The sequence below is a fragment of the Gekko japonicus genome, unplaced genomic scaffold, assembly GCF_001447785.1.
Source record: "Gekko japonicus isolate JY-2015 unplaced genomic scaffold, Gekko_japonicus_V1.1 scaffold14, whole genome shotgun sequence".
Taxonomy (NCBI): Eukaryota; Metazoa; Chordata; class Lepidosauria; order Squamata; family Gekkonidae; genus Gekko; species Gekko japonicus.
The window spans coordinates 172,610-200,606 of record NW_015176452.1 but is presented as its reverse complement, the minus strand read 5'-3'; the positions used below and the strand labels follow the sequence as shown (position 1 = coordinate 200,606).

Sequence of the window (27,997 nt, the reverse complement as noted above, 5' to 3'; positions counted from 1 at the left end):
GAAGCAACTTATAGTACAGAACGTATGATCTGCTTTTCAAAGAAAAAAACTGGTGATCCTTTTGAGCATATCCACACCAAAAGTTGCTGTTTCAGGGGATTAAAGTAGTAAAAGAGGAATTATTTTTATACCCTGCTTTTCTCCATCCTAAGGAGTCTCAAAGCTGCTTACAATTGCCGTGCCTTCCTCTTCCCACAACAGGCACCTTGTGAAGTAGGTGGGGCTAAGAGAGTGCTGAGAAATGTGACTGGCCCAAGGTTACTCAGCAAGCTTCATGCAGAGTGGGAAATCAAGCCCTGTTTTCCACATAAGTGTCTGCTGCTCCTGACCACTACACCACACTGAAATTAAGGTAGACTTAATGTCATCTCAGTTTTTTGCCTGTATAGAAGAGGTTTTTATTTCATATAATGCAGCTGTGATATAGATTTGACAAGCTGGCTCATGAGAGGATAATAACTGGGGTGATAATTTCAAAGCCCTCCACCACCCCCTTCAGTGGCTTATGGACCAATCCCCCTCCCCACTCCAACTCAGATGTTCTTAACATTCCATTCCTTTTCTGCTGGTCTTCAAAAAGAGACATTATAGCCAAAACTGTGTGATCAGCTTTAGTAAGGCATTTAACACTTGTACATTATGGATCCTGGATTCAAAAACAACTTTCCAAAGGGACTATGGCCGGCTTTGTAAACTGCCTGGCAAAATTTCCAAGTCAAAATATTTATAATTTAAATGTGCATCTCCCTTGTCACAGTTTCCAAGCAGGTTTATTGCAACTTATAACTACTAATACAAAAAAGCTTAGTCCACTGAAAAGAAATAGAAAGGTACAATATGGACTTTTATTCAGACTTCATATTATCGAGGATAACTGAGAGGGAGGGGTTTATAGTACAGGACTGAAATCTTTTAAGTAATTTTGTTCCTTCTCCAACTCACACTTTGGTTAAGTATGAGATATGGGCTTGAAAGTAAGTTAAAAAAAAAACACCTTTATTATGCCACCATTTGAAAGCGTATTATACAGGTTCAGATCTTCAAAATATCCTGAAAACTGTAAAAAAAAATAAACAAAGAACTTTGGACAATAGAAATCTTTCTGCAAAGTTCAGACTAACACATGCAGAAGACATACTTTTCTCAAAACACAACTCTGAACAAAGCACCAACTACACAAATATGCAGAATGAAACAGCATCTTAAAACTTCACCGAAAGTAGTCTCCATAAAAGGTGTAAAAGTCACCTATTCACTAGGCACTATTAGACTTGAACAAAAGAGACAAATTATTGTCCACATGTTTGCAATCTCAATGCACTGTATGTAGCTACAAAATCTTCAGTTTCACGCTTCAATAGCGACCTGCAAATAAGGAGAGATCACAAGTTCCATTAGAATCCTGAAATTCTACAAAGGTGGTTTATTCACAGAAAAATTCAAAAGCAGTCATATATATAATTTAAAAAGAGAGAGGAGGAAAGAAAAAAGATGTTTCATGGCAGAATGCAAAAGTTTAAAGTCTGCTATAGCCAATTATTTTTCTGTGTCCCAGTAGCCTCTGTGCATTTTGAGGCTGGTGTGGCCTAGTTGGGTTTTCCATGTCCTTGTTAAAGACTTCTTAATACTGCATAAGGCACATTCTCCACCCTACTGTGAAACTCTCCCTTTCTCGATTCCTCCTCCTCTCAAATATCTAGCCAGATTAAGAGTTTTAGGGAACAAAAAGCTTGCTATTTTATAATGTTGGATTGGTCCTAATAAAAAAAGACATTACACACAAGTGTTTCTGAAACCTTGTATAATTCTGTGTCTTCACATACTATGTATATCATTATTTGCCCTGGCCACGTCCTAATCTGTTAACAGGACTGAATAAAACTTAGTAATATACTGGGGTGGGTGGGTAGCGTGGGTTATTTTCCAGTATTCACAAGTAGCTCATTAAAAAACTGTTTGTGACTCCTACTTTACATTACATTTAGTAACAGCACCCAATTTTAATTATGCTTTTTACTCAAAAGTTACCTTGTATTCCAAAATGAACAGTATACTGAAAACTGAACAAGTTACTTACGAGGTGAATAGGACCGAGACCGGGAGCGAGATCTGTAGCCCCCTCGGCTGTAATATGGAGATGGTGATCGTCTCCTGCACAAGAATATTAAATTGCCATCATTCCTTACTAAGTTTTACTTGGTACCTTTCATGTGTGTACAGGCAAATATGTACACATTCCATTTGTATTCTCTGTCACCAATACTTGATCTCTCATGCATGGCAAGAGTAAAAACTGAACACCAAACTATGGGCATTCCCATATTACAAGTTTGCTCTTGACAAGACTAAGCACTAAAAAACTCAACAAAATAAACAAAACACTATACTACATTTAAAAAAAGATTTCTCAATAAAATTCAGGTAGAAACTCAGGTAGTTTACCGTGCTAAGTTGAGGGATTTTGCAAGCTGCACCATGACAAATACTGGTATTAAACCATTACAACTGCAGCTAAACAAGCATTTATCATCCTTAACCTGCTTAGCATGGGAACAGAAAGCCTTTGCTATTTAACACTTATTTTTACAAGAACATACAACTTGTGTGATAGAGTTGTTCTTGGAATAAGTGAATCTGACCAAAGCGGGTGTCATTCTTACTGTATGTTCAGACCACACAATGTTCTTGTTTGAGTGTATTAACATTTGTGGTAAGAGCGAAGTTTACCTTTACCCCTAAATTCTACAATGTTTTGTAGTCAACTTTTCCACTATAATCTTCAGAGTGACTGTATTTGGTCAAACTGTTAACTCCTTGGCACCAACTATGAATTTTCCAAATGTAGACTCCAAGGCCGTTAAATGCTTATAAAATTATTAGCAGAAGAGTATTTAAGGGCTGTATTGCCTACTGAAGTATTTAACTTCCCCAGCTTTATTAGCTATGGAGGTACAGCTGGTCCTATTACGTCATCTCACCATTTGCACTTTTTTAAAGGTACTAGGTCCTTTCCTAGCATACCTGTACATCTGATCCCTGTCTTGGGCAGCTCGCCACCCTCCTCCTCCTCCTCCTCCTCCTCCACCTCCACCTCTGTGAAGACATAAGCAGAACAACTTTTTTGCACTTTTATTGAGTTTGAATATATAAATGATTTACATAAAGGAATATACAAAGAGACACACTGTTCACACATAATAAATTTCAAGAGCAGCTGCATGATAACAGCACTGGTTACCTTGCTTCACAGAAGGTATTATTTGTTCTCAGTTACTGTGATTTTAACAGCATCACAAACTGCAGGGGGCACTCTGCTAATGCAGACATTTTGTGTTTCTATATTATGTGCTTTCAGCTTTAAAATGACATAATTTGACAATACTTGACTGTGCACTCACCTGTGACAAGGCAGACTAAATTAGGAGGCAATTCCACACAGACAATAGAGTACTTATTAAATACTACAAACACACCAAGAAGCCCAGAATTACATGTTAAGAACCTGGATACCCAGTAGAACTGCACCTGAATGTTTGTCCGTGAAAATGTGAGTTAGAAAGGGAGATTTTCAGTGGGTACAAGCACCCTCCATACCTTTCTAGCTGATGTTAAGCACCACAAAAATTGAAAAATGTCACGTTTGCAAGCATGAACATTGTTCATGGAAGAATTTCTGGTTTTAAGAAGAGCTCAAAAGTGTAAGTTTGGCTAGACTCAACCCTGCTTTTCCAATAGTGGGCAGAAAGTTTTAACCAATTCCTCTTCCCATTAGACATCCCTCCCAGAGCTGTCAGTGGGACAGGCAAGTTTTGTTCTTCTCTCTGCTCATGTTACTTTGGATCCAAGCCAATGTTTTATGCAGAAACCAAAGAAAATTTAAATTTGCTGTTCGTACGCCAGCTGGTATAGTTTTATCCAATATTTAAACAGTATATGCTCTCTTAGCCAATATTTAATAAAGAAACCATGTTGTATATGACAAGGCAGTATGTGTTAGGACAAATCACTGACCTTCAACTGAGTGGCAGCTGCTTGCTACCATACTTTTGAGGGGGGGACAGGGAGTGGGAACACTCCAATGGGACTCAAATGAACGCATAAACTCTACAAGTAATATGGGATACAGGAGGCTTGGAGGGGTTGTTGTTTTTCAGAGGCATTTAGGGAACATTACTGCATACTCTAAGCCATCTTGCAACCAGGTTAGTGGTCTATTCTGCCAATTAATTATACAAGACTTCCAAGCCCCTCTACAAAGAGGAACATTCTCAGAATAGATCGTGTGAATGTGCATAAGAAGCGTATTTAAAGGCTACACATATGATGGAGAGAGTCCATGAGCTCCAGACTTGCTCCTGTACCCCACCACCATTTATACTACCTACACACCACAGTTATATATGAACAGGACCGACAAGAGCACAGACACTGTGAATATTGCTTTTTTTATGAAGAGGCATTTCAGTGCTCTTTCCGACAGTGTCTATTCATCTGCCAATTTATCGCTGCCTATCACCTTTGTAAGCCAGTTTCTGAATTACACTATGCCTTAGAAATTTTTTGTTTGCACTGTTTTCTAATTTTGTAATCCTAATCCAATTACATTGTCTATTAAAATGTCTTATGCTTTTTTGTATTTTGCAATCCACCCTGAGTCTCAGCAAGAAAGGTGGACTGTAAATGAAGTAAATAAAAATAAATAAATTCACTTCTGGCAATATAGGATAATTTTGTTCAAGATGAACTACACAAAAAGACTAAAGGACTTCCCACTTAGACCAATTCTCCCTTGAAGCGGCTCTGAATCAAAAAATCCAAAAGGTTAGCATCCTTTAGCAATGAAAGTACCCCCCCCCCATAGTTTCTCTTTCCCCCATTTTATGTCCTTTTACTCTGATACACAGACTTTTCTATTTGAACAAAGTACACTGCCTAAACTGACAAGGACATATGGATGTGAAATGGCAGACTGAGGCTTGCTGGACCACTTTTCAGCAGATGAAAATTCGCACTTGCTTATCTATTATGGCTTATTCTAGTTGCAAGCATTGCTAAACACATTATTTAAAATGTTTCCTGTCTTAATATTCTTCCCAGTGTTTCCATGAATGATATACTTTTGTGAAGTTGTAACAAAGTAACTAGCTGTGATATGAGCCTTTTCTATTTTTTATCATTACTTTTGCTCATAACTGTACAATTTTCTTTTATCTGAAAGCAAATTGCTGCATGTGTATGGTATACCCTGTTTCTGTACACTGGTAAATTCTGGAGAAGTTACTGAAAGAGAAATTACAAAAGGAAAAATCCAACCATGGTGCCAAGGAGTTAGCCTTCACCAAAATATGTGTAAATGGGTAATCCATTTTCCATGGCAGTTTCTCTGCTGGACTACAGTGATTTCATAAGACAAACATGTGTGAAATTATCTACAGATTTTTAAAACTAGATTAATACTAATTATTGTTTCAAATTGTGAGTGTACCAGTGTAATGAGGAATAAGCAACTACCAGCCCTTTTAATGCCACATCTGTATATGGATGCCACTAAGACATCCATGACAACAAAACCCAAAATGCAGACATCACTGTATGGCAGAATTACAATACAGATTACATCATGCAATTTCATCAAGCACCAGTCAGCAACCCCCCCCCCAACCCATTACTTAACAGGCTCACCTATATGATCTGCTGTAATAATCACGGTCATCATACCCTCTGTCATAACCCCTGTCATAATAATCTCTTCGCCGGGAGCTACCACTGTAAGGAAATTTATAGACTGGCATTAGGAAGACAGACAATACATACTTATGCAGCAACATAAGGGAACAGATACTGGATAAAACACAGAACAAGCACAATTTAGCCTAGCAACATCACAATCTAAATCCATAACTGAATTAAAAAAATAAAATCTAGTGTTTGCTGATAACAGAAAGGGAACTATGAAATAGATTCCAATACATGGGAAACCTGAGTACAAAAGTTTTCCCAAGAATAAACACAAGAAGAATTTTTTTTCAACTTTTTCCAGAAAAACCCTTCAGAACTTTTTAGAAATTGTGCTACTTTAATGCTAAACTTACTCCTCTGCAGTAACAGTCTAGAATCACAGATTCTATATTCACAAATGTATAAAAAGTAACACAGTGACATGCAACTACTTTTTGGATACACTCATCCACACTATTAAAACAGAGATTCCAGATACACAATAAGCTACAAGAACTCACTAAGTAGGTCTCCCCATATAGATTCCAGGAGTAGGTGTGTGAGGCCTTTTAGTTATCGAAAAATCAACTCTGATTCTTCGCCCGTCAAGCTCCATTCCATTGGCACGTTCTTTTGCCTATAGTAAGTAAAAGGGGGAAAAAATTATATAGTATTCCCATTTAGAATCAGCTTAATTCAATCTGAAAAAAAGACTGAGTTCAGCAATTCTTACTAGTGGGGCTCTCAAAGTAGGTGACAGGCAATATATGTTTTCCACCATTCTATGAAAACTTGCAATTCCTGCATTTCTCATTTTGAAGCTGTTTTATTAATATATAAAATGGAGAAGAGAACTACGTAAGCCACTTTGGGTCACCATCGCAGAGAACGATGGGGTACTAATGGATTAAATATATACCACAATGCAGTGGACTGGCATTTTAGTGACTCAAAATTGTGAATAAATAAAATAGATCTACAAATCACAAAAGTACAGCTTGATCTTTTCCACACGCTGCTTGCATTTCAGAGGGAAGAGCATTTATGCTCTTTGTATCTGACAGGATGAGTCATGTATGGCAAATGTGTAATTTGTACTCTTTCAGATAATACACTGAAAGACAAGTACTTGCATGTGCAGCAGGTTCTATGTGAACTTTATCAAAATGCCTTGATTTAAAACAAGAGATCTTCAATCTTTGTCAGTGCTGAAAAAGAAACTAGCTTACCATTTGCAGCCCTGGATACTAAAAGCACCCCCAGTTACACACTTGCTTTTAAGGGGGGGATGCAAACCCATCCTAAACAGGTACACGGAAGACTTGACTGGCCTTACTATAGGCCAACTAACTTAAGAGCTACTCTGAAATCTTGAAGCCATTAATTTTTCAACTCCTCTGTGACATTCACCAGCCCCGCCCCAATCTCTACACCAAATTCCAAAGTTAGGGTTTTTCTTCTTCTATAGTTCATCTCAACAAAGTCTGTTTGATCTCAAAATCTGAAACCCACACAGAGGATTTATCCTCTGGTTTAACATCTGAGCTGAACAGGACTGCTGTCAGTTCGAGCCCCGCACTGGTGTGAGCTTCCAGTCTCTGTCCCCAGCTCGCCGTCTACCCAGCGGTTCGAAAGCTTCGGCAAGTAGATAAAATGGGTACCACTCCTTAGAGAGAGTGGGCACACTGAACCCCCCCCCCAGTGGGTGGAGCGGTGTTAGCTGTCGAACGGAAGTCCAGCTCAGAAGACTGGAAAGCCTAGAGAGATCTCCTTTGGCGTGAAGACAGCCAGTAATGGGCCGTTCCGGCCAGGCGGTGGCAGTGCGGCGCTACAACTCGAAGGAGTCTGGAGAAAGCTGACGTTCCGGATCACGTCTCATCTCCATCGGAACGAACCCTCGTCGGCTGCAAATGTGTGTGATTTAAGATATATATATATGTTGTCCTCCCTTACCCCACAAATTGTTAGCCCCTCGTGAAAAATGAGTAACTGTAAATCACTCAGAGCCAGCAAGCTCTACAGGATTGAACGATAAATAAATTGAAGGACTGATTGATTGATTAAATTTGAGGTGCACAACTGCTAGAATTTGGCCAGATTTAATTCACTGAAACTCAGAAATCCTGGCACAAGGGGAGGAGGGGGGAGAGAAAAATCCAAGGGCCTAGGGATGCATGTTTGTTTTGCAGATAAAACTTCTGCCAGATTACTTCCTCTCCAGGTAAACATTATTGCCTAGAGATAGTTTATGACCAAATGTGATTCAGAGGTGCACATAGTTTGTTGTTCTAAGACCCCCCTTTTTAAAGTGAATTCTCATCATAATCAGCCACCACCTCTAGAAAACTACCTCCATGCTTTATTAAGGATAAAATAACCAAGACCAAAGTACACCGCTAGCTCTCCACTGGTTAATCCCTGCAGTCTTCTCTCTGCCGACCCATACCATCATGTCCCAGGAGCAATTCCCAAATTCACATCAGCTCTGCCCTCCATCCACCTGCTCTAAGGGGTGTGTGTGTCCCTTGTCATGTCCGTACATCAGCAAAGCCCAGAGCTGCTCCCATCCAACTGCAGGCAGAGCAAGGAACACAAGGCTGCACCAAAGGACAGCGCCTTCAAACCCAGCCTCCTGAATACCTTCCCTATGGGAGCCTCCCTGCATACATTTACCAGTAGAGGCAAATCTGCACCCAATGTGCACCATCAGTGCATAGCTGCCTCTGTTCTTCCCAACCAGAACCTGTATTCTGCCCCTTGCTTTCTGGCTAAATTCAATTGCTGCTTTCCAGCTAAGTTCAAGGCACTGCATTTGCCATAGGGTGGTGGGGTGGTTAGTGTAGGAATAGGATCTGAGAGACCCAGGGTTCAACCCCCCCCCCCTGTCATGGAATCTTGCTGGGTGACCAATGGCCAGTGTGACAGATGGGCAGAGGCCCCACCCCTTTCTGTCAGTCACCAATCCCCTGTATGTCTGTTTGGTGTGTGGCCAGGGCAAATAATACCCAATCAGTGCCCATGGATGGCTGAAGAAGTCATATGGGAGATGAGAGCAAGACAGAAAAAGCTGTTACACTGTTGGTTCAGGCTAGATAAGGTCTAAACTAGGGGTGTCAAACATGCAGCCCGGGGGTTGGATCAGGCCACGGAGGGCTTCTATCAGGCCCGCACTGGAACTGGCCATCTCCTGCTTCCAGTTCTGTTGCTGCTGCTGCTGCATCATAGCTTGCTTCATTCTTCCCCCCCCCCCCCGGGTCCTAGACTCAGAACTCTGAGCATGAGATTTCTGTGGTGAATGTCGATAAATCAAAAATGGCTTTCAGATACACACTTGAACAGCATACTCAAGATTGCAGCAGCACAGACATTTTGATGCAATAATTCAGAGCAAGAGATATCAATTATCAGATACTGCTAAATAAACAAAATACTACAAGAGTGCTAATGTTTTAAGCATGCTTTTAAGTAAAAAAAAATCTTTGAGTCCTTTATAAAGTTTATATCTCCGCTGCCTGGCATTACATTTTATGACACACATGGCCTGGCCCAACAAGGTCTCATTTATGTCAGATCTGGCCCTCATAACAAATGAGTTCGACACCCCTGGTCTAAGCATTCAGTGAGTGGCTGGAGGGATCCTGTGTCAGACAAAACCAGTGGCTGTTTGTAGAAAGGGTTTGTGCTTGCAGACAGTAGGCTGAAAATCCTTTCTCAGGGGACTAGATGTCTCAGAGTCTGCATTTTGCAAGGAACTAGGCTAGCATAGCAAATGCTTGAAGAAGAAACTGTAGCTGTGTCATGGCCCAGTTTCTGAGGGAAACTGACTAAAAATGTATAGTTAGAGGAGCTTCCATAAACACTGAGATTCTGGAGATTGAGGGAAGGCCAATATTCAGCACAAGAATAAAAGCTTGGCTGATAACGGTTCTCTGAACCCAGACATTGACAACTGAAATGTTTTAATGTGTCCTGCAAAACTTGTACTACTTGTAAACAGTTTTAAGTCTCACCACTCACTAACACCTCCAAACACTGATTCAGAACAACTGTCTCACCGAACCTGGATGAAAAGATATAAAAGTGGGTGCCATCTACATACTGATGACACTTCAAACCAATGTGCCACACAACTTCTCCCAGGGGTTCCATTTAGATATTCAATATAAGTGTTATATTTACTTGCTACAGCAACAATTTGTATACAGTCCTGTTTAAGAAATAAATTGCTGCCCATGTGGTAAGAACACAGAAATCACTCATCTGAATCTTCTTGGTAATTTATATTGCCTTGATCTTAAATCTATTCCGATTAATAAAAATAGCACATGTTTTACAAATATTTAGCATTTTATATGTTTGTTTACCTCCTTAGCATCATCAACACTTTCAAAGTACACAAAGGCAAATCCTCTTGAACGTCGTGACTGCTGGTCATATACAATAGAAACATCAGCAATTGGACCATATTTGGAGAATACCTCTCTGAGATCTCTCTCTGTTGTATACAGGCTTAACCCAAACACACCAAGACAACAGTTTGGGTCAGGATTTGCCTAGTCAATAAAAGATAAAGGTGCAAGTTCTTGTTATAAAAATTAAATATATATGGCAAAGCATTTTAAGCATTTTGTTGAATACCACAATATTACTATTGCTATTAAGGCAGAAAGCTCAGAAACATACTGGAATAAAACTGCTTAGCCTCTACCCCACTGACAAAGGAACTGCAAAATGCAAGGTTCTAGTGAGCTGAGTCACTATATTCTCTCATATTCTCCATCAGGGAAGAAAAGATATACAAAACAGGAGAAAGGTGCCAAGCCTCTTCCCCCCCACCCCGTGCTTTGGACTTCCTTCATATGCTCAATGTCTCATCCAGATCAAGTCTGACTTTAGAGCAAATGAATACTGCAAGACCAAATACTTAACTTCTATACTATACAGAGACCTGTGGTTTGGATCAACAATTTTGTTGTTGTTAATGAGACATCTTACTATAAGAGTCACATCCAAGCTTATACTGTTGATAACAAGGAATATATTTAAGAATATCAAACATATCTCTGCATTTATTTGCTGCAGAGGCAAAACAGCTGCAATACTTGTGCAGATAAACCACTTTATGTGAATGGCTATCAGCAAGGATGAATGAACCTGTTTTTGGTTCATTCTTGGACTTATTCTTTATCAGGACATCTCTCTGTACCCCCAAGAAGCTACTGCAGAAATTCAGAGTAACATCAAGATCTACAATTTTAACAGAATATTTAAAATAATTCTAGTATGAATAAGGACACTAGCTTTATAAGTCCTCAAACACAAAACTACACTATGCTGGAAATCCCATGTCCTCTGCACAAAGACACAATATAATGGAAAACCTATACGATAGAGCAGGTATGTCCAACAGGTAGATTGCGATCTACCAGTAGATCGTGGAGGGGTCAGAGGTAGATCACCCGCCCCCACTTGGTCTCAATAAAAAATGTTTGCAGTTCTTTCTGGATCTTTGTCTCTCTGTTTTGTTTTTGCTTATTTTGCTTACCAGTAAATGACAGAAGGTGCATTATAAATGGGGGGTGGGGGGTGGAACCCAACTTTAGTGGGTTAAAATCTAATTTGAAACTAATTTGAAACTTTATTTTCAGGGTGATAGATCACCGGCACTTTTGGCCGAAAAAAATAGATCACTACCTGTTCGAAGTTGGACATGCCTGTGATAGAGAAACTATAACAAAGAACTTGCAAGCAAAATGTAATATAAAACTTTCTTAAATTGCAGAAAAATCTTAAAGTTACAGGTTCAAACTTAAACAAATGCAAAGCATTTAATGTTGTCTTAATTTCTAAAATAACATTTAACATTTCTAAAACAATACAGTAATTTTAACTTCTCTATTCAACTTTTATACATAAGAGTAATTTGAAACTTTAAAACTTTCCAAGACACACACAGCTGAGTTATCTCTCATCAAGTGCTGCGATGACAGCCTTACTCTGTTGCCAACATGACGCCGGCGAGTAGACATAGGAGAGTGGCTGTGGCTGTGTCGACGACGATAGTCGCGGCTGTAAGATCGGCTTCTGGACCTCCTGTGGGATCGAGAACGTGAGCGTGATCTTGTATAGTGCCTGCGTGAACTCCTCCTTGATCTGGATCTACCAAATATGAAAACCAAGGGTATTATGTTGAACCACACTAATCAAATGTATGTCATAAGAACATAACATTCTTAATTCTTAAAATTATTATTTCTTGTTGCCACTATAATACAGGAGCAAACAAAAAATCTGCAAATATTCAGAAACAAGGAGCTTTCAGAGGCACGTACAGTAAAATTTCACATGGTGAATGAAGAGATCTGTTGGTGAGAGACCAATCATTCTCAGACAGATTTCAAGCACAAACTGTCTGGGTAAAACCCTGCTTTACAAGACAAACCTGGTTATTTGTTTCCTCATTGAGGACGGGCCGGGGGGGGGGGGGGGGGGGGGGAGAAGACTACCTATAAGTTTAACATACCTGATCAAAATAGTCAGTTATATAAAAAGCTTGCAAACTAACAGAGCTATTTTTCAGGAATGGTTCTCAGGGACCTACACCTAATGCATTTTAAGGGCCTGTAACGATTTCATGTTTATTTGTTTGTGTGTCTTTAAAAGTTTGTTTACATTGCTGTGTGAAAGTCTAGTGTGGTTGAAACAGGCAAGTGGTGTGATTGGTGAGTGACAGAGAGGGGGAGGGGTTTTGGAATGGACGCTGTGTGGATGATTGGAATGTCTAACAGGGGTGACTGTTGGGGATATGACAGTTGATGCAGACAGTGGAAGTTTGTTAAGCAGTTTTGTCCTGAGATCTCTGTGAGAGAAGTTTTCCTGTGTGGAAAAAAGAGTAAAAGTCTCTGTGTTAAGCAGACGGTTAAGTTCTGTGTAAGAGAGGAGAGACCCATTCCTGTGTAGGACGAGTTAGTTCATTATCTGAAAGAGTGATATGCATAAATCCCTGAGAGATAACTGAAAGTGCTGTGCCATGATAGTGTGAGAGAGAAAGGAGTATATATTTGTAAAGTGAATCTACAGTTCTTAAAGAGAGTCAAAGTTACAAAGAGTGTGATACAGTTGACAAGTACTTACAAATACCTATTTCCAAACCAGTTACAGTTTAAACAACTTCTTACTCTGTGCTTCAAATAAATCCTTTTTAGTTAAGTTTATCCCAGAAGCCTGATCCATTATTCCTCAGGAAACACATAGTTCCTTGAACGCCTAAACTCTCGATCCACCTACCCTGTGATAGGAATATTATAGTAAAAGGTTTGGAAAGCCTAATAAAATTTCCTGGTGGCAGTCGGATACCCAAGGTAAAATAAAACATAAGAACACGTTTAAAGGAAAACCAGACCTCCCCAGAGAAGAGGTCGTCACAGGGCCTTTAGAAATACTACTTGTTATTCATCTGTAATGTCCAAGCTAACTTACCAGCTGAACACTAATACAAAATGGACAGTCAGCTGGAAGGCCTGAGGCTGTCTTAGATACATGAATTTTTTTTATCAAGGCAACAGAAGACATAACCACATGAACACACGAAGATGTATTATAGTGATTAAGACTATAGTGACTAAGACTATAGTGACTAAGACTACTAGAGATCTCTTCAAGAAAACTGGAGAAATCAAGGGAGCATTCCATGCAAAGCTAGCCATGATAAAGGACAAAAACGGTAGGGACCTAACAGAAGCAGAAGAGATTAGGAAAAGATGGCAAGAATACACAGAAGAACTATACAAGAAAGACCTCAATGTCCTTGACAAACACGACGGTATAATCACTGACCTTGAGCCAGACATCCTGGAATGTGAAGTTAAATGGGCCTTAGAAAGCATTACTAACAACAAAGCTATTGGTCGTGATGGTATTCCAGCTGAGCTATTCAAAGTCTTAAAAGATGATGCTGTTAAAGTGCTGCAATTTGCAAGCAAATTTGGAAAACATAACAGTGGCCACAGGATTGGAAAAGGTCAGTATACATTCCAATCCCAAAGAAGGGCAATGCCAAGGAATGTTCAAACTATCGCACAATTGCACTCATATCACACGCTAGCAAGGTCATGCTCAAGATCCTACAAGCTAGGCTTCAACAGAACGTGGATAGAGAACTGCCAGAAGTACAAGTTGGGTTTCGAAGAGGTAGAGGAACTAGAGATCAAATTGCCAACATTCGCTGGATTATAGAGAACGCAAGAGAGTATCAGAAAAACATCTACTTCTGCTTCACTGACTATGCTAAAGCCTTTGACTGTGTGGATCACAACAAACATTCAGGTTTGACCTAGATCGCATCCCTGATGAATATACAGTAGAGGTGAAGAATAGATTCAAGGGTCTGGATTTGATAGATAGAGTGCCTGAAGAACTATGGACAGAGGTTCGTGACATCGTACAGGAGGCAGCAATCACCACCATCCCAAAGAAAAAGAAATGTAAGAAAGCAAAGTGGCTTTCTGATGAGGCTTTACAAATAGCAGAGGAAAGAAGGAAAGCGAAAGGCAAAGGCGAAAAGGAAAGATTTACCCAACTGAACGCAGATTTCCAGAGAACAGCAAGGAGAGATAAGGAGGCCTTCCTGAATGAACAGTGCAAAGTAATAGAAGAAAACAATAGAATGGGAAGGACTAGAGATCTCTTCAAGAAAGTTGGAGAAATCAAGGGAGCGTTCCATGCAAAGCTGGCCATGATAAAGGACAAAAACGGTAGGGACCTAACAGAAGCAGAAGAGATTAGGAAAAGATGGCAAGAATACACAGAAGAACTATACAAGAAAGACCTCGATGTCCTTGACAACCACGACGGTATAATCACTGACCTCGAGCCAGACATCCTGGAATGTGAAGTTAAATGGGCCTTAGAAAGCATTGCTAACAACAAAGCTAGTGGAGGTGATGGTATTCCAGCTGAGCTATTCAAAGTCTTAGAAGATGATGCTGTTAAAGTGCTGCACTCCATTTGCCAGCAAATTTGGAAAACGCAACAGTGGCCACAGGATTGGAAAAGATCAGTATACATTCCAATCCCAAAGAAGGGCAATGCCAAGGAATGTTCAAACTATCGCACAATTGCACTCATATCACACGCTAGCAAGGTCATGCTCAAGATCCTACAAGCTAGGCTTCAACAGTACGTGGATAGAGAACTGCCAGAAGTACAAGCTGGGTTTCGAAGAGGTAGAGGAACTAGAGATCAAATTGCCAACATTCGCTGGATTATGGAGAAAGCAAGAGAGTACCAGAAAAATATCTACTTCTGCTTCATTGACTATGCTAAAGCTTTTGACTGTGTGGATCACAACAAACTATGGCAGGGCCTTAAAGAGATGGGAGTACCAGACCACCTCACATGTCTCTTGAGAAACCTGTATAAGGGCCAAGAAGCGACAGTTAGAACCGGATATGGAACAACTGATTGGTTTAGCATAGGAAAAGGAGTACGACAAGGATGTATATTGTCACCTTGCTTATTTAATATATATGCAGAGTACATCATGCGAAATGCTGGCCTGGATGAATCACAAGCGGGAATTAAGATTGCTGGGGAAAAGATCAACAACCTCAGATATGCAGACGATACCACTCTAATGGCAGAAAGTGAAGAGGACCTAAAGAGCCTCTTGCTCAGGGTAAAAGAGGAGAGCGCAAAAGTGGGCTTGAAGCTCAACATCAAAAAAACTAAGATCATGGCATCCGGCCCCATCACTCCTTGGCAAATAGAAGGGGAAGTCGTGGAAGTGGTGACAGACTTCACGTTCCTGGGATCCCAGATCACTGCAGACTGTGACAGTAGTCATGAAATTAAAAGACGCCTGCTCCTTGGGAGGAAAGCGATGGGGAACCTAAACAGCATGATAAAAAGTAGAGACATCACCCTGCCAACAAAAGTCCGCATGGTCAAAGCAATGGTATTCCCAGTAGTCATGTATGGCTGCGAGAGTTGGACTATAAGGAAGGCCGAGCGCCGAAGAATAGATTCTTTTGAACTATGGTGCTGGAGAAGACTCTTGAGAGTCCCTTGGACTGCAAGAAGATCAAATCAGTCAATCCTAAAAGAAATCAAACCTGACTGTTCCCTGGAAGGCCAGATAATGAAACTGAAGCTCAAATACTTTGGCCACCAAATGAGAAGGGAGCACTCACTGAAGAAGACCCTGATGCTGGAAAAGATTGAAGGTCAAAAAAGACGGGGACGGCAAAAGATGAGATGGTTAGACAGTGTCATAGATGCAACGAACATGAAATTGAGCAAACGTCAGAGGACAGGAAGGCCTGGCGTGATCCGGTCGATGGGGTCGCGAAGAGTCGGACTCAACTGTGCGCCTGAACAACAACAATAAGACTACTGCTCCATCAAGGTCAGTTACTGTCTGTTTAGACTTACAGAAACTCTCCAGCATTTAAAGTGGAAGTATTTCACATCACCAACCAGTGTGTGTGTGAGCTAAGAACACATCACAATGATCCGGATGCAGTCTGCTGAGACAGCTATCTTGTGATGCTGAAAAAGAACAGTTTCAGCAGAAGAAATTGCTCTGTGCTCTGAGAGCACTGTGATGCAGTCTGGACATCCTGATGCAACTCCTGCATTCTGTACACCCTCACAGTAACTTACAGGCCTCCTTTACTCATGAGTAATGAAGTATATAGACTGCTACTTTTAGATAAATGTTAAGTAAAAAAATGAAACAATACTTTGTTTTAAGACATGCTTACCGAGATTCAGATCTTGATCTAGACTTCGACCTAGATCGCCTGGAACCCTCCTTGGATCGAGACCTAGCAGGCGAATGCCTTGGAGACTTGCCAGAACCATGAGCACTTCCGCTTCTGGAAGCGGAACGGGATTCCTGCATGTAGAAAAGGTAAGAGTTTAGTTTGAGCACAGTTTCTTCAGTAGTTTACTCTAAACAAGCTCTGGTAAAAATGTCAAAGATCTGTGTCTCCATTATGTGTCCGGGCAGTTGCCAACAGAACTGCCTAGATTGATAGGTTTTTTTGCCTGTTAAGCACTTCTTAAAAACCCTGCATGTTTTTTCTATTAAACAAATATTGCATGCATGTTTAGCAAAATATACAGGGACACATAAACAGACTAGTAATTACTTAGCGTAGTGCTTTCAGATTCCAGATTACTTCTTATCTTAACTTCATTTTTATTTCTTTTCTTCATTCTTCCGTTTCAAATTCTGACTTCTTTCATCTTCCCCACTTCACACAAATTGCTCAATATTCTATAAGTGGGACTTCTGGTCTGATAATTAGCATGCATTCACTTTCTTTTTTTTTTTTTTCAAATTTCAGCTTCACTTATTCCTGAGCTTCAAATAATTCTCATTTATAAAACTTGTCAAATGGCGACTTCCGCATTTTCCTTCTTCAACATTAACCTTAATAAAAAAAGAACAGGATGAAGAATATTTAAAACTCCAGGATAGATATTCTAGTGCCAAGACTGAAACTAGAAAAAATGCTGTGTGTTTGTACTATTTTAACTAGATATACAATCCTCGTATTGTTGATTCCACTTTTATTAATTTTAAAAAAATATGTCAATTTAATCAAAAATGACTGACCAACTATGAACTCTCTAGTTATGTGTACTTTAATATTAAATGTGCAATAGCTGAAATAAGATCTCACAGCAGAATGACATGAAAACGAACTGTTACATCCTTTCACATTTGCATTTTAGAAATTATTATGTCCAAAAGTTACCAATCTGCATACTTCTACTAGAGTTTGGTAGTTATTTTTTAAATGCATGTAGAACCATATAATTGAAATGTATACTGAAAGTGAAAAAAGTCTTTATTTCCTTTATTATCAAGAGTCACTAAGATTTGCAAAGTATAATAGCATGCACCTTAACTTCTACAACAATAATGCAGAATGCTATCATTTTACTATGCAACCTTTGCAAAAATTATTATAATTTTAATATATCCTCAAACTAAATATCTGTATTGGTAAGACAGTAATAATTCTGCTGATTTTAACTGTTGGTACATATTGATTTACTGTCTGAGCAAGTCTCAGGAAATGGTGTAGTAGTGAGTCAAGTACCAAGCAGTAAATATTTCTCTGGATACCAGAAACTGTTCTTCCCCAAAGGCTGGTTTAAATAAATCATGATTTGTTGTTTGTTTTTTTAAAAAGGGTGGTAGTGGAATGTGGTATTTAAAAATCAGATTTTCAAAAAGATTTCATATTGTGTCCCTTAAAAGACTCGTTTAGATGGTATTTTAATATAACAAGCATTTAATCAAGTTGAATTTCTTAAATTAAATCCATGGTTTTATTTACTTCATTTATACCCCACCTTCCCCTCCACTGGGGACCCAAGACAGCTTACACTAGTCAATTCTTTTCCATTTTATCTTCAATATACAACTCTGTGAGCTAAATGAGGCTAAGAGTGTGTGATTGGCCCAAAGTCACCCAGCAAGCTTTCACGGCAGAATTCAAACCTGCGTCTCACAGACCCTAGTCTGATGCTAATAAACCACACAGGCTCCCAAATGATCCTCAAACATAATAAAGCCTGTTGTCTATGTAAAAAAGAGCACACTGAACAAAAATATGCAACTTCTGAGAGCAAACAGTAAAAATGTGATGCATCAGGTTATGACCCCATCTGTGGATACTCAAATCCGGAGACTAAAGCCATGAACAGACAAAACTCAAGAAAATCCCCAAAGTTTTCAGAAAAATCTGAAATCTAAAACCACCACCATAACGAAGGGTTAGTGGTGACTGCATCTTTAAGAAATGAATGCCACAACAATCTGTTTCTATCAATTAGAGACAGGGGAAGAGGCAGTGCCCTTTCCAGAGCTGTTTCAGCCTTTGAGGGAGGATTCATTTGGGCCAGGCCCAGCAGCAACCACCAGGCAACTCGCTACCATGCAACTACAATGCCTCACACAGCCACTGCATGGAAGCTTGTGTAGTGGTTTGAGTTTCAAATTAGGACCTAGGAAGCCTAGCTTTACATTCCCTGGGTGACCTTGGGCCAATTAAATGTTCTTAGCCTAACCTATTCATAGAGTTGTTATGAGGAGAATGCTGTAAACTTCTTTAGGTCCACATTGGGAAGAAGGGTGGGGTATACATGAAGTAAATGTATCTGAAGATGGGAGGAGATAAAATGTTGATTGGTTGGTGGGTTGGGAGGAGAGAAGGAAGCAGGGAAAGGTGTGTTAAGGGGGGATACAGAGGAAAGTAAGGGGCCTATAAGTCCTTATGGGTTTCCCACTAGGCATCTAAGCTGGTCCCTGGGGCTGGCACCATGCAACTGGGCCTAGCCTGGCCCACTGGCTGGAACCAGTTTTTTCCCCTCAGGAAGAGGCTGTTGGGAAAGAGAGGAAAAGCTGTAGTGTGGGGGGGGGCTGAAGACAGGTTAGCTTGTGGATGTTAATAGAAGGAAGCAGGAAAAGGGGAGGGGGCAATAGAGGCTTTCAAAGACAGGAAAGAAGAAATAGCAGGGAAGGGGGGAAAAGGATGCCCTCTGCAAGTCTTCTGCTTGTATTTATTTATTGTTCACTTTATGAACTGCCACGTGAACAGCACTAACACTTACTCTCTGCAGCAAACTATTTTACCTAGCAATTACTAGCCCTTGCTTCTGGCAAGTTCAGAGTGATTTTTTGTGTGTGTTATAGGTGCCCAGAAAGAAGACCAAAGAAAGATCTTCACAACTGCTTCCCTACATTCTCCATCTACTTCTCATGTTACCTCTTTCTTCTGGCTTTTCCATCTCTCTTTGAGGGGAGAAAGTAACTTAAATTTCTTATTGGCAACACCTCTCATGGGGTGTTCAAGGCAGAAAACAGGAAGGACTCCTTTAGCCATTTAGATACTCTGTACTGGCTGGCTTACTTTCACCCTGATCACTTCTTCACAATAATCTACCGTCTGATAAACAGTAGGCACTTGGGCTCCTCTACTCCCTTTCTCCCATCCCAGTGGGTTTAGAATCCATGCTTTCCGGAATCCTGTTCTTGGCTCCCCCCACCGTCCCATGAACAACAGGTTCATTCAGAACAATTCTTTTTTTACCTGAAAGTAATTTTAATTATAATAAATTAACAAAAATTTGCAAACCCCCCCTATTTTAATTATGGAGCTGCTTGTTATGACCGAAAAACTTAAGTATGAGTACAACTACTAATTTCTGATTCTATTTTCTTTTAAACTTGCCTCTTAAGTGCCATCTTGTTTTGTGTACCTTCCCCTAATATTCTGAATGCAAACTTCAATTTTTGACATTTGCTAAGTTAAACCTTCAAATGTATTTTTTCACTCAGGTACCAAATACATATCAGTCATGCACTACCAATTTCAGCCTGACCAGGAAATAATTAAATCAGAGGGTATTTATATTATTTTTGAATTAATAGTGACTAAATTTGGTTATTACAAATTGCAGGTTTTATAAGGGAAGGATGCGGATATGGCCATCCTCGGCTTTCTTCCAACCTCTGCCCCACCCCAAGACATGCTGGTAGTGGGGCTAGGAAAACACGCCTTTCTCCGGCACTGATGCTGTGCAATGCCAGGTCCATTAATAATAAGACCTCAACACTGCAAACTTATTTTGCAGTGAATAAAGCGGACCTGGTATGTGACGGAGACCTGGTGTGGGAGGACAACTGGAGGCGGCAGCTAGCTGGTTCGTGGTGCACCCCATGCTGTTTGTCTTGGGGGACTTCAATGTCCATGCAGATGATGCCACCTCCTTACAGGCTGCGGACCTAGTGTTGTCCATGGCAGCAATGTGATTCTCTCAATTTGTATCAGCTCCCACGCATCAAGCAAGCCACAAGCTAGATTTGATCTTTGGGATGAGAATAAATGTGGACCTAGCTGCAACTGAAGCAGTGCCACGGTCAAACCACTTTGTCCTGAAGGCTTGTCTAGGTGTCCCAGCCCTTCCCTGTTTAGGCAATGAGCTAATTTACCCTTGCCCGCAGAAACGGATGGATCCTATCGGTTTCCAGAAAGCTCTGTAGGATCCAATGACCCCTGGTGACTCGTTAGATGCACTGGTAGAGGACTGGCAGGCCTGTCTCTCTGAAGCCATTGTCGAGATTGCTTCCCGTCGCCCTCTCCACCCCTGCACCAGACTAGCCCTTTGGTACACCAAGGAGCTCTGAAGGATGAAACAGGAGAAAAGATGACTAGAGCAAGGGTGGTGGCAGACTCTTGACGGAGTGGCAAGAAAATCTTATAGGGCATTTATGAAAGCCTATGATGGCACTGAAAGCCACAAAGAAGGAATTATATGTGATTTCCATTGCGTCTGCAAGCTCCCGCCCAGCTCAACTGTTTAGAGTAATTTGGTTGCTTACATCCCTTTCACAGGGATCCCAAAAAGACACTAAATTGTCTGTTAGCTGTGAGGCTTTTGGAAGCTATTTCGCAGATCAAATCTTGTCACTCCACCAGGACCTGTCAGCCACTATTGATACAGTACAAGAAATGGAGGCCCCTTGGCTGTCTTCAGGTCCAGTACTGGACCATTTCAGCCAGCTCTCCTAGGACGAGGTTGACAGGATCCTACAAGCTGTGAAGCCCACCGCTTGCCCCTTGGACTTGTGCCCATCATGGCTAGTGAAAGCTGACAGTGATGGAATAGGGTTCCCCACCCCCGCAAATATTTAAAAGAGGTGGTGGTGAGGCTGCTCCTGAAAAAAACATCTCTGGATCCTACAGATCCAGCCAACTAACGCCCAGTTTCAAATCTTCTGTTTCTGGGTAAGGTAGCTGAGAGGGCAGTAGCTGAACAGTTCCAGGGTCTCCTGACGATTCCTCTATCCTGGACCCATTTCAGTCCGGCTTTTGCCCCGGGTATGGGATGGAGATGACACTAGTCGCCCTCATGGAAGATCTTTGGAACACCTGGATTGGGGCAGGTTTGCGCTGCTGTTGTTAATAGATCTAACAGCAGCATTTGACATGGTTGATTATAACCTTATGGCCCATCGCCTTGCTGATGTGGGGATACATGGTACAGCTTTACAATGGTTAGTCTCATTTCTCCACAGTTGGGGACAAAGGGTGGTGCGTGGAGAGATATCATGCTATTTGATATCTACATGCGCCCAGATAATCCGAAGGTTTGGGCTGAGTTGTCACCAGTATGCTCACAACACCCAGCTATATCTGATGGCCAGACGGCCAGACATCGCCCCAGACATTCTGGCTGAGGGTTTAAACGCCGTGGCTGCATGGTTAAAGCAGAGCCACCTGAAACTGAATCCAAAGAGTGATTAACACATGGAACTCACTGCCACAGGAGGTGGCGGTGGCTACAAGCATGGACGGCTTCAAGAGGGAATTAGATAAACACAAGTGGAGACCCTCATGCCTTTGCTTCCTCCTGTCTCCCCCTACCTCTCTCATACTCTTTCTCCCTTCTGCCCCCCCCCCTTTCTCTCTCTCCTCCATGTATGGTTTGGAGGTTGGAATCTATGGCATTACACTGGTCTGTAGTTTCTCCCCTCCTCAAATCCCACCCTCCCCAGGCTCCACCCCTCAAATGTCCAGGAATTTGCCAACCTGGAGTTGGCAACACAATTTCCATCCCACCCAACAGCCAACCTACCTTTATTTGCCTCTCTGTCTTCAACTTTCCATCTCCACCCCACCCCCACAGCCTCTACCTAGGAAAATTACAGTCTTTCTCCACAGTGGGGACCAAAGCAACTTACATTATTCTCTCCTCCTTTTTATCTGCAAAACAACCCTGTGAGGTTGGCTAGGCTGAAAGTATGTGACTGGTCCAAAATCACACAGTCAGCTTCCACCGCAAGAACCTGTGTCTCGCAGACCCTAATCTGAAGCTCTGTTACATCACACTGGCTTTCATAGGGTGGCTGCTGATGAACAGTAGCAAGCAGCTGGGCCTACTTGAGTCATGCAAATCAGGTGGTATCAAGCCACTCGGAGGGTGCTGCCTAGGGATGCCAGCCTCCAGGTGGGACCTGGGGATGCCTGGAATTACTGCTCATCTCCAGACTGCAGAGATAACTTCCCATGGAGAAAATGGATGCTTTGGAGGGTGGACTCTGTGACATTGTACTCCACTGAGCCCCCTGTCCTCCCCAGGCTCCACCCGCAAATCTCCAGGAGTTTCCCAGCCTGGACCAACTGAACTCAAGACAGCAGAGATCTGTCTCCCTGGAGGAAATGGCTGCTTTGGAGGGTGGACTCTGTGGCATTATACCCAGCTGAGGCCTCTCCCTTCCCCAAACCCAGCCCTCCTTCCTTAAGGTCCACCTCAAAACCTCTAGGGATTCCCCAGGCTGGCACTAGCAACCCTTTGTCAGACCTGGCCCCAAGGCTCCCTCCTTCCCTCCCTCCGAGGCCAAAAGAAGCCAAGAAAGGGCCCTTCCCTCACCCTTTTACTGACAGAGCCAGTTAGAAGCCTCCCTGAACGCTCTAATCTCTCTTCCACCGTTGATGCCTGGATTTAGATCCCTGCAGAGGCCATTTCAAAAGGTATTGGGGGGGATTCAACCCTCCCTGAAGGGATTTTTTTACTTCTTGGATTTTTCTGCAGACACAGGAAGTCTACTATGTTGGAAAAGCTGTTGGGGGAGAGTGAGCTTCCTATTAGTGGAAATAAGTATCCGCACAAGGCGCCCTCTGTTGGAATTAGTATATAGATATGGAGCAGAGGTCCATCAGTGGCTATTAGCCACAAAGTATAGATAGGAACTGTGAGGCAAGTGATGCTCTGTATTCTTGGTGCTGGGGGGGGGCGGGGGGGACAGTGGAAGGGCTTCTAGTGTCCTGGCCCCTCTGGCAGACCTCCTGATGGCACCTGGTATTTTTGGCCACTGTGTGTCAGAGTGTTGGACTGGATGGGCCATTGGCCTGACCCAACATTGGCTTCTCTTATGTTCTTATGCTCAGTGCAGATGGAGGTTATGTAGCTGGGCCATGGGGCTATGCGATCCAGCTCCCAACTCTGGCGGGGTGCCACTGATGGCAGTGCCAGTGGTAGAGAGTTTGGGTGTGGTCTTGGACGCCTCATTATCAATGGAGGCTGAAGTCACAGCTGTTGTGAGATCTGCACTTTTTCATCTGCAGCAGGTCCTCTACCTTTCTCCCTGCGACCTAGCAACAGTTACCTACAGGCTGGATTACTGTAACACACTCTACTTATTTGTTAGATTTCTACCATGCCCTCCCAGCTGAGGCCAGCTCATGGCAGCTTACATAAAACAGCACATAAATTGCAGTAAAAACAATGAATACGCCCTGGGCCGTATGGGTAGGGCGGGATATAAATCCCAAAAATAAATAAATAAATAAATAAATGAAAACCCTCTATGCAGGGCTACCCTTGAGACTGATCCAGAAACTACAGCTGGTCCAAAATGCAGTGGTGTGTGCCCTCACAGGGGCACATCCAGGAGCACATACATCCGGTGCTGTGCCAGCTGCATTGGCTCCAAGTTGAATTCCAGATCAAGTTCAAGGTTTTGGTTCTTACGTTTAAAGCCCAATGTGGGCTGGGACCAACATATCTGTGGGGCCTTCTCTCTCAATACAGCCCTCAAAGCGCCGTACACACTTCTGGTCAACACCTACTGGTCATCCCTGGCCCCAAAGATGTTCATGTAGGCTCAATCAGAGCCAGATCCTTCTCGGCTCCGGCGCCAGCCTGGTGGAACACTCTCCCTAGTGAGACCTGGGGTTTGTGGGATCAAATGCAGTTCCGCAGGGCCTGTAAAATGGAGGCGTTCCATCAGGATTTTGGTCACGGCGGTGATAATCCATCTACAATGGCCTGCCCTGCTTGTCTAGCTTTGCTTTTGCAGCGCTTATAATCCATCATGGCTTCTCCTTATCCACTAGCTTCCCTTGTTCTGCTTCGATCTACAGCTCCTTCCACTTCATTAGATTGTTTAGCTGGTGCCTCTTATGGGTTTTATATAGTAAGATTGTTGTGATTGTTTTTATGATTTCTCTATTAATTTTTTTTAAAGTATGTTGTAAGCCACCCTGGGCCTGCTGTGCAGGGGAGGGAGGTGCTAGAAACCAAAATAAATAAATAAATCAAAATGCTGGTCTCAGCAGGCCTCTAGGGACATGAGACATATCAGCCTGATAAAAATAACTTTTTTCTTCTTGAATCTTGAAAACCAATGGCACAAGCTCTTCTTTGGAGTTCAGAAGGAAGTTCCATCAAGCTGAGAATGACTTGGTAGAATATACCAAGTAGGTCATTAAACTGATTTTAAGTTAATATGTCATATCTATATCTATATGCTTATGCCATTACACCATATATATAGTGTTATCTATTTCTTACACTATTACACCATATACTTTTTAACATATACACTCTGATAAAGGACAAACAGTAGTGGTTTTCTATTGCCTGCCTTTGCATAGAAACCCTGGACTTCCTTGGTGATCTCTTATCCAAGTACTAACCAGGGGAGAACCTGCTTAGTCTCTGAGAGCTGATGAGATCACGCCAGTCAGTTCCACAAAAGCAGAAAAAATTAAGAAGAAAAAAAAAGGATTTCTTCATAGTGAAATTTGTTTCATTGCATGGCCCTAGTGCAGATATATACTGGTTGATAAGGGGCTTCTGAACTCACAATGTAATAAAGCAACAGTGGGCCAGAACACAGCCGCAGACTTCATCTTTCTGCATGCCTGCCCAAGTCAATCATCTGCTCAAAGCTCAACCCCCCCCCCCTCACCACATGTACTATGATGCTGGACAAGGACATAAAAATGCTCAAGATCAAGGAAAGTGATCAATTCATTCTGTTTCCTGCTCAGCTACCAAAATCACCTTAACATTAAAGAAATGGTTAAGCCAAGCAAGCGAGGAGGGAATTCTTCCCTTGCTCAAATGCCCCAGGACTGCCAGACAAAATACCACAAATACATTCACAATTTCCTCTTAAGTTTTCTGTCTCCTTGTTCACAAGAGCACAAAATACAGTCACACTACCAGTGTGAGAATCATTAATCCATGTTTCCAAAAAGGTGGATGTAACTTGGAAGTTAACTTTTATGTCTGTAATACAGTGGTACACACTTTGCAGACTGCAGAGATCTATAGTCAACAAGCAATGCTCCCTCAAAGTTGTGGAGTCTTGTGAGCAAAAATTCTACTTTGTGAGCTACTGGCATTAAAGTTCTGCGCAAGCATTTGGCTACTGCATAAATTAGTTTGCTCTGGAACTATCTTTCCTTAGCTAAGACAAAAATGTGTGAGCCGGAGGCTAAAAAACTGTGGGCTACCTCACACTAACTCAGCTTAGAGGGAACACTGGTCACAAGTTCCATCAACCATAAAAGCCACATTACTACCATCCCAAATATGCACATAGAATAACACCTAACACAATCCTCTTAATTAACACAGAATACCTCTCAGCATCTAGGCGGTCTTTCTCTGCTACCAGGAGTTTATTTCATGGGCCAGAATTCAACAGTGGTATGCCCCATTACACCACCTTATACAGCTGCATCCCTATATCTGAACAACCGTGACAGAATCATCACCGGAAACTTGTGTTGTATTTTAAAAACAAAAAGACTTATCTTGGGCCCACAGTAATGCTTAAATTATTCTAACTACTAAAGAAACTGTTCTTTAAACTATTAAGACATGTGGAAGTGTTTCAATATACTGCTATGAAGAAAGAACGCTAGCGTTATTCAGGAATTCTTGCCAAAGGGGTGAGAATGTTGAGAGGCACCTTTAGGATCAATTTTGTCCCAGCCTCTTAACATGGTATGCCTACTAGGAGGCTGGATACAGAATCGATCCTGAAGATGCCTCTCAACATTCACTCACACACACACACCCGTTGACAAGCCCAATGATGTTGGTGAAACAATTTCTCACACGCGCGCGCTCAGAAAACCCCCTCGCGTCCATACTGCGCAGCCGCGCTTGTACGTGGCTTATGGAAGAACCCACACACTGAACTCGTATTAGTCTATCCTGCGTCAGTACATCCGATTTAGCAGATTAACCTAAGAAAGCCCCACAGGATCCCACCGGCGGGGCCCTGGCTTCCGAGCGGCCATTTTGTCCCCGCGACAGCGGCACGCTCTCTCACTTGGGTCATTAGCCCAAGATGGCGCCGCGCGCAGCTGGTGGGGGGCGAAGAAAAGAGAACTCACCATAGAGCGCTGCGTCAGAGCGCCCTTTTGGCAGGAAACGGACGACCATTTTCCCGCGCCAGACCCACATAAAGTGGGGGGTGGGGGGGAGTTTTCCACTAGGCCGCCACTTGAGGCTACCGCTGTTTCCCACCCACGGCCTCTGCGGCGTCTACGCGTTCCTGCTCCATTGGGGCCTTCATCTCCCTTCAGGGCAGAAACGCCTTCCGCCGCGCCCGGCCCAGAGAAGGCCGAAGAATATTAATGTGTCGAAACTGCCCTTCCTCATTCACGCGAGCTGCTTAGGCTGCGCGGAAAAGACTCTGTATATTACCCGCTCGCCGTAGTTCTGCTCCCCGCTGTCGCTCATCCTTTCGACCTCGGAGCGCTGGACACCGACCACGGTTGCTACCACCAAACCTTCCGTTCGCGAGCCTTCTCCGCAGAGGAAGTGACGAAGAGTTAGAAGCTCCGCCTCTCCACTTCCCGCGCGCGCTGCTCACGCCCTCTTCGTTTGTTTCTCGCTCCTTTTCAGAGGCTTGAGCGAGTATCGGGGTCTGTGGCAGCAGGGCGTTTTCCTGTGTTGTGTCCGTAGGGAGGTCGTGTGTTTTCATTGCGCTTTGCACTGAACGGTGTGCTGCTCAGCAGTTATCGGTTTTGCCTGAGTAGTTGCAGCCAGTACAAACGTCCTCGATGTATATTGTTTCAGGAGGTAACCGTGTTATTCGGTTGCTGGGGAAAAAAAGGAGTCTTGTGGCAACTTAAAAGACGAACTCTGGCTCTGAATTTTGATTACAGTCCGCAGGTATGGCACACGTTATAATCCCACCTCCCCCCAACACGTGAAAAAATAAAAACCATTACAGACAAAGAGACCTTATTTACATAGGTATGTTTGTGATATATGCAGACAAGGAGGAAACGGGTTTTCAAGAAAATTCCAGTTTCAATTTTAGTCCAGTGGTGCTTTTTGGAAAATTGAGTTTGCTTTTGTTGCCATTATTCTCCGTCCCCGCATGCGCGTCCTCCGTCTCTCTCTCTCTCTGGAATTAGTCCATGGATGGATAAACTATTTGGAAGTGGGG

The 27,997-nt window shown here is 42.3% G+C and overlaps 1 protein-coding gene across 3 annotated transcripts; it reads right to left on the bottom strand.

Moving 5' to 3' along the window:
• Positions 1-558: 558 nt before the first annotated feature.
• TRA2B (transformer 2 beta homolog (Drosophila)) lies at positions 559-27,347 on the bottom strand. Of its 3 annotated transcripts, none has more exons than XM_015426874.1 (9): positions 27,247-27,347; positions 16,482-16,615; positions 11,673-11,877; positions 10,083-10,271; positions 6,240-6,355; positions 5,683-5,766; positions 3,022-3,093; positions 2,078-2,151; positions 559-1,365 (listed from the first exon to the last, which is right to left on the bottom strand). In XM_015426874.1, exons 1-9 carry the CDS (start codon positions 27,280-27,282, stop codon positions 1,355-1,357), a joined length of 921 nt encoding a protein of 306 aa, XP_015282360.1. In that variant the 5' UTR covers positions 27,283-27,347; the 3' UTR covers positions 559-1,354. The 3 variants fall into 3 exon arrangements, with proteins under 3 accessions (XP_015282360.1, XP_015282361.1, XP_015282362.1); XM_015426875.1 differs by having other exon boundaries at positions 11,715-11,877; XM_015426876.1 differs by lacking the exon at positions 559-1,365 and having other exon boundaries at positions 2,070-2,151; positions 11,715-11,877.
• Between the last annotated feature and the right edge of the window lie 650 nt (positions 27,348-27,997).